This window comes from Schistocerca nitens, chromosome 7 (assembly GCF_023898315.1).
Source record: "Schistocerca nitens isolate TAMUIC-IGC-003100 chromosome 7, iqSchNite1.1, whole genome shotgun sequence".
Lineage (NCBI taxonomy): Eukaryota > Metazoa > Arthropoda > Insecta > Orthoptera > Acrididae > Schistocerca > Schistocerca nitens.
Window position 1 is genome coordinate 296,242,101 of NC_064620.1, and position 13,875 is coordinate 296,255,975.

The 13,875-nt window shown below is 40.2% G+C and overlaps 1 protein-coding gene across 7 annotated transcripts in view; it reads left to right on the forward strand.

The window, feature by feature from the left end:
- The window catches only part of LOC126194626 (ral GTPase-activating protein subunit beta), a 425,832-nt gene that overhangs the window by 373,357 nt on the left and 38,600 nt on the right, over positions 1-13,875 (forward strand). For all 7 annotated transcript variants that reach the window (XM_049932779.1, XM_049932783.1, XM_049932785.1 and 4 more), the window contains one exon: positions 570-705. In XM_049932779.1, the coding sequence (XP_049788736.1) occupies positions 570-705 (136 nt within the window). The remainder of the gene's footprint in view (positions 1-569; positions 706-13,875) is intronic.

A 13,875-nucleotide genomic window follows, 5' to 3' on the forward strand; every position in this document is an offset into this window, starting at 1 on the left:
AGCAAAGTGTTGCAAAAAATATCACATCATCATTAAGTTTTACTTCTTTGTAATTTGTTTTTGTATGCACATTCCTGTTTAGAGAGAACTGATGCATAACAGTTATAAGAGTTTGCAACTTTGTGTCTCAATATTTCTTTCTTCCTTCCTCCCCCCACTCCCAGCTCCATCCCAGTTCCCTAATTACCCAAAATTGTGTGCAATTGTATCTGAAACTCTAAAATTTGCCTCAGAAAAAGTAGAGATGTTTGAAATAGATTGAAAATATCTGTTTCACATTTCTGGATGTTACCAATGTACAATTTACATAATTTCCTTGCACTTTGGGCTCAACACGTGTCAGAGCATTTGGATTTGCATGGCCGGTACTAGTGTTTCAGAATCCAACATATATAGCATCAATATAAGGACATATTTTGCTCATGAAACTAACCTTTTATATTGGTGCCGGTGTTTGAAGACAGCCACCCCATCTCTTCCCATGCCTTTCTGTAACTCTAGAGCTGGTTGTTTGTGGTAAAATTTAATGTTATTTTTTAAGAAAATGCATAACAAAAATTTTGTTGTAGTTGTCACCAGACACAGTTCATCCACACTTCCTGGAGTTTTTGTTGTCTCTTGGGTGGCCAGTGAATGTATACAGGCATCCAGGTTGGACAGGTCACTTAACCACCAGTTGGAAGATCTGCCAGCCACAATCAACAGGTATAAGAATTTAGTGAGTTTTGTCTTCCATAACTGATACAATGTTATTCAGCCTCAATTGCTATTATATTTTCTGGTTTATTTGTCTTTTAAGAAAAGAAGGAAAAGTTTGTGTAGGTTCCGTCCAATAAGTTAGGCATAATAACACACCTTTCAACATTTTGCACATTACTTCCAATGACTGGGTGGAATAATTCTTGATTAATGCTTGAAGAGAAATGTGTGTATGTGTTCCATTCTTCCTGAGTTTGCATGGCAGTGTCAAGAGTACGAATATTTATATTTACATAGCATTTCTGTGCAGATTATACAAACTTTCAGGATTGTTAGAGAATAGCTATTGTACTAGGCAGCTATAAGAAACCCTGGTACAGAAACTACTTGAGTTGGATAAGACAAAGCCAAACATGTGGGATAACTCTGCCAACAAAACATGAGAACTAGTAATTGTCATCTGTACAGTGTAATAAATTAACTTATTATGTAATACATTTATGTTTATGTGCATTGTTTGTTATGTACATACTTGCAGGCATTTTATGGAAGACAAACACAACCAACACATGGGTATACATCAAGGGGCTGTGGCTGCACAAAACGATTAATGATAGGCAGATAATTCAATCTTTTTGCATGCATGTGATGAGCCACAGCTCACTTTGCACTTCTTGCTCAGGAATACTTCCTTAAGATGTCCTTCAAAGAATGCCCGTACAAACACACACACACACACACACACACACACACACGCGCGCGCGCACAGTGCCAGCTGAATACAGTGTGCAGTTTTGCAGCTTAACTGTTAGGTTGTGTAGGGTGGTGTGGACAAGGAGAGGAGAAAAGAGGCGACAAGTGGGAGTAAGAATTTGCTGGCTGGCAGGTTGGAGAAAGGTGTCAGGTGCACAGGATAAGAATGTGACAGGTGCATTTACACTGGTGACTTTGTGCAGCATTTGATGTTGATGGCATGAAGGAGTGGATTGGGAGGAGGTGACAGAATATAGGAAGGCAAGACTGTGGGGGAGAGTTTGTGGGTGATAGGTGAGTGAAGTTGGGGGATCCAGGGCAGAATGGAGGTGCGTACAGTGCAGAGGGTATGTTCACTGAATTCTATGCCCTAATGTTTATGGGCCATCTAGAGGAAACATTTGTAGCTACCTAAAACTTGAAATTCCTTATTTTGTTCAGGTTAACTGATGGGTAAAATATTCTGGAGGTAAAATAGTCCCCTGTTTGGATCTCCGGGTGGGGACTACTCAGGAGGACGTTGTTATCAGGAGAAAGAAAACTGGCGTTCTACGGATCGGAGCATGGAATGTCAGATCCCTTAATCGGGCAGGTAGGTTAGAAAATTTAAAAAGGAAAATGGATAGGTTAAAGTTAGATATAGTGGGAATTAGTGAAGTTCAGTGACAGGAAGAACAAGACTTCTGGTTAGGTGAATACAGGGTTATAAATACAAAATCAAATAGGGGTAATGCAGGAGTAGGTTTAATAATGAATAGGAAAATAGGAATGTGGGTAAGCTACTACAAACAGCATAGTGAACACATTATTATGGCCAAGATAGATACGAAGCCCACACCTACTACAGTAGTACAAGTTTATATGTCAACTATTTCTGCAGGTGACAAAGAGATTGATAAAATGTGTGATGAGATAAAAGAAATTATGCAGATAGTGAAGGGAGACAAAAATTTAATAGTCATGGGTGACTGGAACTTGATAGTAGGAAAAGGAAGAGAAGGGAATGTAGTAGGTGAATATGGACTGGGGGGAAGAAATGAAAGAGGAAGCCGCCTGGTAGAATTTTGCACAGAGCATAACTTAATCATAGCTAACACTTGGTTCAAGAATCATAAAAGAAGGTTGTATACATGGAAGAAGCCTGGAGATACTAGAAGGTTTCAGGTAGATTACATAATGGTAAGACAGAGATTCAGGAACCAGGTTTTAAATTGTAAGACATTTCCCGTGGCAGATGTGGACTCTGACCACAATCTATTAGTTATGAACTATAGATTAAAACTGAAGAAACTGCAAAAAGGTGGGAATTTGAGGAGGTGGGACCTAGGTAAACTGAAAGAACCAGAGGTTGTAGAGAGCTTCAGGAAGAGCATTATGGAATGATTGATTAGAATGGGGGAAGAAATACAGTAGAAGAAGAATGGGTAGCTTTGAGAGATGAAATAGTGAAGGTAGCAGATGATCAAGTAGGAAAAAAGACGAGGGCTAGTAGAAATCCTTGGGTAACAGAAGAGATATTGAATTTAATTGATGAAAGGAGAAAATACAAAAATGCAGTAAATGAAGCAGGCAAAAAGGAATAGAAATGTTGCAAAAATGAGATCGACAGAAAGTGCAAAATGGCTAAGCAGGGACGGCTAGAGGACAAATGTAAGGATGTACAGGCGCATATCACTAGGGGTAAGATAGATACTGCCTACAGGAAAATTAAAGAGACCTTTGGAGAAAAGAGAACCACTTGCATGAATATCAAGAGCTCAGATGGAAACCCAGTTCTAAGCAAAGAAGGGAAAGCAGAAAGGTGGAAGGAGTATATAGAGGGTCTATACACGGGCAACGTACTTGAGGACAATATTATGGAAATGGAAGAGAATGTAGATGAAGATGAAATAGGAGATACGATACTGCGTGAAGAGTTTGACAGAGCACTGAAAGACCTGAGTCGAAACAAGGCCCCAGGAGTAGACAATTTTCCATTAGAACTACTGACGGCCTTGGGAGAGCCAGTCCTGACAAAACTCTACCATCTGGTGAGCAAGATGTATCATACAGGCAAAATACCCTCAGACTTCAAGAAGAATATAATAATTCCAATCCCAAAGAAAGCAGATGTTGACAGATGTGAAAATTACTGAACTATCAGTTTAATAAGTCACGGCTGCAAAATACTAATGCGAATTCTTTACAGACGAATGGAAAAACTAGTAGAAGCTGACCTCTGGGAAGTTCAGTTTGGATTCCATAGAAATGTTGGAACACGTGAGGCAATACTGACCCTATGACTTATCTTAGAAGCTAGATTGAGGAAAGGCAAACCTATGTTTCTGACATTTGTAGACTTAGAGAAAGCTTTTGACAATGTTGACTGGAATACTCTTTTTCAAATACTGAAGGTGGCAGGGGTAAAATACAGGGAGCGAAAGGCTATTTACAATTTGTACAGAAACCAGATGGCAGTTACAAGAGTCGAGGGGCATGAAAGGGAAGCAGTGGTTGGGAAGGGAGTGAGACAGGGTTGTAGCCTATCCCAGATGTTATTCAATCTGTATATTGAGCAAGCAGTAAAGGAAACAAAAGAAAAATTCAGAGTAGGAATTAAAATCCGTGGAGAAGAAATTAAAACTTTGAGGTTTGCCGATGACATTGTAATGCTGTCAGAGACAGCAAAGGACCTGGAAGAGCACCAGAATGGAATGGACAGTGTCTTGAAAGGAGGATATAAGATGAACATCAACAAAAGCAAAACGAGGATAATGGAATGTAGTCGAATTAAGCCGGGTGATGCTGAGGGAATTAGATTAGGAAATGAGACGCTCAAAGTAGTAAATGAGTTTTGCTATTTGGGGAGCAAAATAACTGATGACGGTTGAAGTAGAGAGGATATAAAATTTAGAGTGGCAATGGCAAGGAAAGCATTTATGAAGAAGAGAAATTTGTTAACATTGAGTATAGATTTAAGTGTCAGGAAGGTGTTTCTTAAAGTATTTGTTTGGAGTGTAGCCATGTATGGAAGTGAAATGTGGACGATAAATAGTTTAGACAAGAAGAGAATAAAAGCTTTCGAAATGTGGTGCTACAGAGAAGAATGCTGAAGATTAGATTGGTAGATCACATAACTAATGAGGAGTAATTGAATAGAATTGGAGAGAAGAGAAATTTGTGGCACAACCAGACTAGAAGAAGGGATCGTTTGGTAGGGCATATTCTGAGGCATCAAGGGATCACCAATTTGGTAACGGAGGGCATTGTGGAGGGTAAAAATCGTAGGGGGAGACCAAGAGCTAAATACACTAAACAGATTCAGAAGGATGTAGGTTGCAGCAGGTACTGGAAGATGAAGAAGTTTGCACAGGATAGAGTAGCATGGAGAGCTGCATCAAACCAGTCTCAGGACTGAAGACCACAACAGCAAGAACTGATGACATCTTCATGATTTGGATTTGACCAAGACATTCTATTCTCATTCCTCTGCAACCTCAGTACCTCTTCCATTCACTTTGCCAGATTCCCCTCAGCACTATATATCACCTTACTGCACATTAACCTCTCTGATGGCTCCATTCTTACCTCTTTCCATACCAAATTCACTAGCCATCAACAGCACAACAGTACCTGGATTATTATAGCTGTCATCCCTTCTATACCACACAGTCTTGCCATCTGTGGATAGTTCACATGCAGTGACATAATTCCCTTGCCCAGTGTGATGAAGGGCTCTCTAAGGCCTTCAAGACAAGCACTATCCCACAGATTTAGTCCACAGATAGAGTTCCTGTGCCTTAACCTCATGCACAGCCCCCTGCCCCAAAGAACCATCTGGAAAAGATAACCTCCACCCTCCCACACCCATATCATCCAAAGTCATCCTGGTATAGTGCCACCACTATTTTTCGGCACTGCCAAGTAAAATAGTGATGTTGGCATGGGTGTTGCAAAAGGCCATGGGAGCAGACAAGTTCAGTGTTGACCAAAACACCATTATGTCAGAAGCAGCAATGCCACCACCCAATTTCTACATTGCAGGCCAGGGACCAGTAACACAATAACATAAGCTAGGGCTGTAACTCATAGTGTAGAAGTGTGTAAGGTGTTAACCTTGTGTAGCAGTTTAGGAGGTGAAACTGGGATTTGTCAAGAAATGTTATGTTAGTGTTACATTTATGTGCCCTTCTCGTAATGTGATTTTATTTTTCTCGTCATTGCTGTTTTGTTGTATTTGTTGAATAGAGTTTCCACTCAGTCAGAGTCTGAGAATTGTAGAAAATGTGTGCTTGTTTGTGCTATTTGGTGAGGGCAATATATTTTGTTTTAAATAAGGAATATATGCTTAAGAGTCATGGGTAGATGATTAGGTGGAGAAATTATGTTGCACTGTTAGGGTATATTTCATTTAAGTGTCCTTGTCGTTGATCTTTTTTGTTCTCACCATTTGTTGTTGTTTGTGTAATTGGTAAAGGTTTAATTATATCATTGTCAATTCCATAGTGGGCTACTCTGGTGGAAAAATGCAAAATTTAATAGCTGAGACAGCTAACTGAGCAGTTAACGGCTGAGAAAAAAAACAGATGTTTGTGCAGAAGGGTTACTCAAGAATGGAGAAAGGGCAGAAAGAATTTAAGTAGTGGTTCCTTAAACAAGCCTCAGGCGGTAAGGAATATCAGACTTTTGGAGAGGCTTGAGAGAAGGAAGAAGGGCAAAACTTGCATGGAAGCAGAGATTAAGGGGAGAGAAGTTAATAGTGCACACTTAATTGATGTACAGAGTACTAACATTGTAATGTAGAATTATCGGCTCTGATATCTTGTGAAAACATGGAGTCTGAATCATCTGTAGTGCTAGATAATGTATGTGTGTGCTGTACTGAGGTAAATAAGTGTGTAGATAGCAACATGAGTGATTTAGGTACAGTAGTATCTACTGCATTGGGCGATAACAGGTATTGTTCAGAGGCCATTAAGTATGGGCTGGATGTACAGAGAAGAGCCTGTGATGATGATGTTTACATAATGCAGAGTGGAACTGCATATGATAATTTTGTTGTAGTTTTGTAACTGCAGATGATAATTTTGTTGTAGATCTGTGATGGATACAAAGGATGCTATTGATAAGGTTGACTATGTTGCAAATGTGGATAATGAAGTAGTAAACACACATTTATTTCCGAAGGATGCAGATTCGCTGCTACCAGTGATGGTGCCACCTCCTCAAAACACGGGCTGGGGAGGAGAAAAAAGAGGAAACGAGACGAAACATGTTTGTAAGGATTATAATTGGGCTGACTAGGCTGAATATTTTTAGGAATGTGTGCCTGAGGTTTGCAAGGTTATGGTAGTTGCAGGCTCTAGGTCACAGCCTTACGGAGCAGCAGAAAGTGCAGATAGCTGGTGCAGACAGCAAATTCTACAACATAGCCATGGTTCAGTTTGCATGATGGGTGTAATGTATGGGAGGCATACTGCACAATCCAAGGCCTAGATGTTCTTTTAAGTTAACATGAGAAAACTGACTTCTTGGTGATGTACAACGAATCTCATGGAGACAGTGTTCCAGTTGGTGGAAGTAGTTGCCAGTGAAATATTATTGCAAGGTTCATCTCTTATGATGGACAAATCAGTTAAACTGTGGACAAAATTGCTGCTTCTGAATGTGCATGATATAATGCCACAAAGCACCAAGAAGTTGCTACGGGTGAGTGAGTATACAAGAGAGCATTGTGTTATGAGGAGAATTCTATTTTGGATTAGCCACCAACATATTGTGTGTTAGTACCTTATGTGGTTTATGTGAAAGCATAATTTTAGGGGTTTGATCTGTAGGAAATGGAAGGAGAACTGTTGTTGCAGAGACAGGGTTCCAGATGATGTGCCAGAACAGTGTGAGGAAACTATTGGATATGCAAAAATAGTTGCCAGCCATGAGAGATCAGTGGAGCGAGGCCATTTACTATTAAAGATGATTTGTTAAGTTTTTATCTTTAGTTTGTTCTTCATTTGTTAGGAATGGCATTAGAGGTTTTATTATTTCATGTGAAAATTTGTTGTAATCAATGGAAGGAATATATTTTTCGGTGATAAGGATGCTTAATGGATGATGTTGCAAATGGTTTGGGTGTTCTGAGAGATTGGATGTTGTGCTGTAATGCAGCAATGGGTATGTAGGAGAATAATGACATAGTGTTTTTAAACAACTTTGGTATGATGATTAATAATGGATTTAAATGATTTAGGACACATTGAGATTTTCCAGTGGTGATGTGGATTAGTAGCAGTCAGTGTTAACAATTGTATATTGTGGGGAATATTGTTATTTTGTTCATCAGTGGACTGGACTACATTCGAGCATAAGATACAGGTAAGTAAGACCAATTGCTGTGAAAAGAAGTTATGCTAAAAAATATTGCCATTAGGGGAAAGAATTCCCCAGTGTTGTTTATGATTTGTTATGTGAATAATAAACAATGTGTTTAGGTATACAAGCTGTTCTGATAGGCACAGGGACTATCTTGAATGACTCAACTTATTGTTAAGTAGTTGTTTCGGGATGATAAACAAGAGTGAAGAAACTGGTAACATTACTCCGTTACTTTGTAAGTTGACATTTCAAGAAGTTACTGGTCTTGAGAAACTGAAAAAAGCCAGTGGGCTGATATATTAGGTTAAATACACAGTCAATGATCACTGTGATTTAAAATTGCTAGTCTTATGGAAAATGTACTGTACATAACTATCAGTTTCAGAGTGTACAAGGGATGTCTAGAAACTAAGGTTGAGTTTTTAATAATCTCTCTAGTCATGGTTAAAGATGAGTGCTCTCGTTCCACCTTCAGCCAAGTGCAAAGTTCACTCTGTGAAACACTGCCTGAATGTCAAGGGCATGAGTGCTGTAGCAATTGATTGCAAAATCGTGTAAATATATGAGGAGGAGGTTATATCATGGCAACATGTGACAAAATGGGTATGGAATTTAATTTTTGGTAGAATGGGAAGTTACAATGAATAGAGAGCGGGCACGCGTCCATGGTGACTCGTGCAAAACTTGAAGAACATATTCATTCTGATCATCATGTGCCATTGATAACCTGCACGAACTGTGTCCTGAAGTTTCTTAAACTGTTGTTCATGAAATTATGAGAGGTCAACTAGAATATTACTAGGTGTGTGCACAATAGGTTCCGAAGATACTTACTGCTGAACACAAAATCAAATAGAGCTGAGGCTGCGCATGAGTTTCTTGAATGTTTTGCAAGTGACTGAGAGACTCTTCTTGACTTCATAGTGATGGGGGTGAAACCTGGGTTTACCACCCTACCCCAGAGAACAAGCAACAACCAGTGTGGTAGCACCACACTAATTTCCCTTCAGTAGAAAAATTCAAAACTCAGGAATTAGCTCAGAAAGCCGCGGTAATCATTTTCTGGGACAGAAAAGGGATTCTTCTTATCAAATTCTTGTTGTTGTTGTGGTCTTCAGTCCTGAGACTGGTTTGATGCAGCTCTCCATGCTACTCTATCCTGTGCAAGCTTCATCATCTCCCAGTACTTACTGCAACCCACATCCTTCTGAATCTGCTTAGTGTATTCATCTCTTGGTCTCCCTCTACAAGTTTTACCCTCCACGCTGCCCTCCAATGCTAAATTTGTAATTCCTTGATGCCTCAAAACATGTCCTACCAACAGATACCTTCTTCTAGTCAAGTTGTGCCACAAACTTCTCTTCTCCCCAATCCTATTCAATACCTCCTCATTAGTTACGTGATCTACCCACCTTATCTTCAGCATTCTTCTGTAGCACCACATTTCGAAAGCTTCTATTCTCTTCTTGTCCAAACTAGTTATCGTCCATGTTTCACTTCCATACATGGCTACACTCCATACAAATACTATCAGAAACGACTTCCTCACACTTAAATCTATACTCGATGTTAACAAATTTTTCTTCTTCAGAAACGATTTCCTTGCCATTGCCAGTCTACATTTTATATCCTCTCTACTTTGACCATCATCAGTTATTTTACTCCCTAAATAGCAAAACTCCTTTACTACTTTAAGTGTCTCATTTCCTAATCTAATTCCCTCAGCATCACCCGATTTAATTTGACTACATTCCATTATCCTCGTTTTGCTTTTGTTGATGTTCATCTTATATCCTCCTTTCAAGACACTGTCCATTCCATTCTGGTGCTCTTCCAGGTCCTTTGCTGTCTCTGACAGCATTACAATGTCATCGGCGAACCTCAAAGTTTTTACTTCTTCTCCATGAATTTTAATACCTACTCCGAATTTTTCTTTTGTTTCCTTTACTGCTTGCTCAATATACAGATTGAATAACATTGGGGAGAGGCTACAACCCTGTCTCACTCCTTTCCCAACCACTGCTTCCCTTTTATGCCCCTCGACTCTTATAACTGCCATCTGATTTCTGTACAAATTGTAAATAGCCTTTCGCTCCCTGTATTTACCCCTGCCACCTTCAGAATTTGAAAGAGAGTATTCCAGTTAACATTGTCAAAAGCTTTCTCTAAGTCTACAAATGCTAGAAACGTAGGTTTGCCTTTTCTTAATCTTTCTTCTAAGATAAGTCGTAAGGTTAGTATTGCCTCACGTGTTCCAACATTTCTACGGAATCCAAACTGATCTTCCCCGAGGTCCGCTTCTACCAGTTTTTCCATTCGTCTGTAAAGAATTCGCGTTAGTATTTTGCAGCTGTGACTTATTAAACTGATAGTTTGGTAATTTTCACATCTGTCAACATCTGCTTTCTTTGGGATTGGAATTATTATATTCTTCTTGAAGTCTGAGGGTATTTCGCCTGTCTCATACATCTTGCTCACCAGATGGTAGAGTTTTGTCATGACTGGCTCTCCCAAGGCCAAAACAGTCAACTCTGTATCACACTGTGAGACTCTCAACAAACTCTGCAGAGCCATGGAATGCTGAAGGAGGGATCTGCCTCCTTCATGCTAAAGTAAAGCCGCACTCCTCTCAAGCAAAGCAGAAGTTGTTGATCTGATTTCATTGGAATCTTTTAAACCACCCTTCCCACACTCCTGATATTGTGCCTAATGATATTATTTATTTCCTAAATCGAAGGAATGTGTGGGTAGAAAACACTTTTTGAATGATGAGGAGATGAAAATCAAACTGGAGAAGCGAGTGGGAGATGCCTATGATGCTTGTTCTAAAAGCTCATCCCATGGTTTACAAACTGCATGTAATACCTATGCTACTATTTCTGTATGTTTCATTGAAATATATACATTTGTGTTTGTGTAAAAATTCTTGTAATCTTGCTTTCCATATATCCCTCATATGTTCGGTCTTTGTGGAATTCCTCAAAGCTAAGACTGAGGAACTGGATCTACCAGAGAGGTGAGGTGTGTAGTGCTACCACTATTTTTTGTTGCTACTGAGAAAAATAGCTATACTGTCTTGGCTTTTGCAAAAGGCCAAGTGGGCAAGCAAGTGCAGTGTCGACCAACACACCGTTGCATCAGATGCAGCAACACCACTGCCCAATTTCCACATGTGTGCCACATCAGCAGCAAGTACCGCAATAAAGACAACACAGCAGAACAGTGGGACAACTGCGGCATCGAGAGACCGGTTACTACACATCCGACCTGTGGACCTGTTATAGCCTAAGTGGTTGAAAGCACCACTATAAATATCCATCCTTTCTGGCCAAAGGGATCGCAGTTTGGCAGTACCAACTACAAGAGGGGGTCTATGTCTGTCATTGGGGTGACATTGTTCTGTGAGCATCCACCATGAGACTAACCATCTGGGGTTACTGACACTGTATGCCTACACTTGCAAGGGCAAATTCCACTGCTGAGTGCTGTCTTCCTCTGTTAGAATCATGTTGAGTTTTCTTGCTTTCAAGCCTTGAGCTGCAGAACCATTCACAGATGGTAAAAAAGCTGCCACCGACTCCTCACATCTGTATTCCTACTCAGCCACTGGCGTCGCAGTAGGCTGCCGCCTGCTTGCACCAACACCTCCACACTCACTGTCTCCAGCACATGCCCAGTGGGGCCGTCACCACAATTGTGCATCACTATGAGTGTTGTGGTTTGTTGCTCAATAAAATATGCGACTAAAAATGATGATTGTTTGAGCAACCAATGGTCATCATCTTGAAAACAACCCACTGCATCAACTCCACCTTGCCACTGTTGAGATCATCCACCCCAGGCCTCTACACTGGACTGGAACAAGTTAACTATTTTCTGTGAATGAGGAACATCCTACCCACAATCCTTCCCACCCCTCCCATAGCTGTATTCCATTGCCCACTCAATCTATGCAATATCTTCATCTATCCTTATGTTGCATCCACTTCCATCCCCTTGCCACAAGGGTCGTATTCCTGTGGAAGGCCCATGTCTGAGAGCTGTCTAGTTGGGTCACCAAAAACATCCTATTCCGTACTGCCATGTGCTTATCCTATCCCATCAGAGGCTGGTGCACCTGTGAAAGCAGTCTGCTGAAATTTCTGCACGGCTTCTTATGTTGGCCTGACCACCAACTAGCAATCCACCTGAATGAGTGGCCAAGAGCAACATTGACCACCCATTTCGGTGGCGGCTTCACAGCCGGTGTCATCTAGATCTTTCTCCCCAACACCAGATTCATTGACCTACGCAGCTAGATATTGGTCTTGCTATTTATACTCTGTTATCATCCTGCCCTCAGTCTTCACTAGGCCCTGGCCTATGCCCCTCAGTACTGCCCCCAGTATCCTAACTTCACTCATCCTGCACACGTACCCATTTTCCTGTAGTTCTTTCACTCCCTCCCAATCTGCTCCTTCACATCATCGTCATTGTGTGCAACAAAACTTATCAGAGCCAGTGTCAGTGTTGCGTTCTTGCCCCATGTATCTGCTAATTGTCCCTCCAGTATGCCTAATATGTGCACTTGCTTCCTCCGTCCCAGCTGCCAGCCAGTATTCCTCAGCCATCCATTCTCTTCACAGAAGGCGAAGTTATTTTATATAGTATTTCTGGTAAGTGTGTGTTACAAAGAAAGTCACTTAATTCTAATTGAGTGTCTATTCTCATACAATAGAATAACAACTTATACTATATAAATTCTGCTTTCCTGTATTGTTATGATTTAGCTGAAAGTGCAAGTGAGTTATTTGTAATTATTGTAAGACTTCAGTTTCAACTTACTGCATGATCACTTTGTGTATTCAGTTAATATATTATTTTTTTCATTTGCTTTAGTTGTTTATGGCATTACTTTGTGAACTATGTTCCTACTTGTATATCTACATCCATACTCTGCAAACCACTGCATGTTAGAGAGAGTACATCCCATTATAGCTCTATTTCCTGTTCCAGTCACATACACTGGGAAGAATAATTGCTTAATTTTTCTGTGCATGCTGTAATTCGTCTAATCTTGTCTTTGCAATCTCTGTGTGGTAGCAATACACAGGGAGTTATATTATATTCTAGATTTATCACTTAAATTTGGTTGCAGAAACTTTCTGAGTAGGTTTTCACTCGAAAATTTGTGTCTATCTCTGAGCATCAGCCAGTTCAGTTCTTTCAGTATCTTCATGTCTTTCTTCCATGGGTCAAACACACCTGTGACCATTCATGCTGCCATTCAATATCTCATGTCTATCATAACTGCTGTGGGTTCCACACACTTTTACAGCATTCAAGGATGGGTTGGCGAGTGTTTTGTATGTGGTCTGTTTTTTAGATTGAGTGCATTTCCTTAGTATTCCACCAATGAACCACAGTCTGCTACCTGCATCATCTACAACTGAGACTATGTTATTTTTCCATTTCGTTCCTCCCTACAAACTATGACACCTACGTATTTGTTTGAACTTACCAATTAAAACTGTGAATCAGTGATATTACAGCTGTAGGATACTACATTTTTTTCATATTGTGAAGTGCATAGTTTTATATTTCTAAACATTTAAAGCAAGTTGCCAGTCTTTGCACTACTCTGGACCTCTTGGACAAGGCTTCATCCATGACAAAACCTGCCATAAGGCAGAACGCAAAGTTTTTCATAATACACTGGAGGTGACAAAAGTTACAGGAAACAGCGATATGCACATATACGGATGGTGGTAGAAACATGTACACAAGATATAAAAGGGGAGTGCATTGATGGAACTGTCATTTGTACTCAAGTGATTCATGTGAAAAGCTGTCTGATGTGATTATGGCCTCACAGTGAGAATTAACAAGCTTTGACCATGGAATGATAGCCGGAGCTAGATGCATGGGACATTCCATTTTGGGAATAGTTAGGAAATTCAATGTCCAGCAATCCACAGTGTCAAGAGTGTGGAGAGAACACTAAATTTCAGACATTACCTTTCATCATAGACAATGCAGCGGCCAACAGCCTTTACTTAATGACCAGGGGCAGCAGCATATGCACAAGTTGTC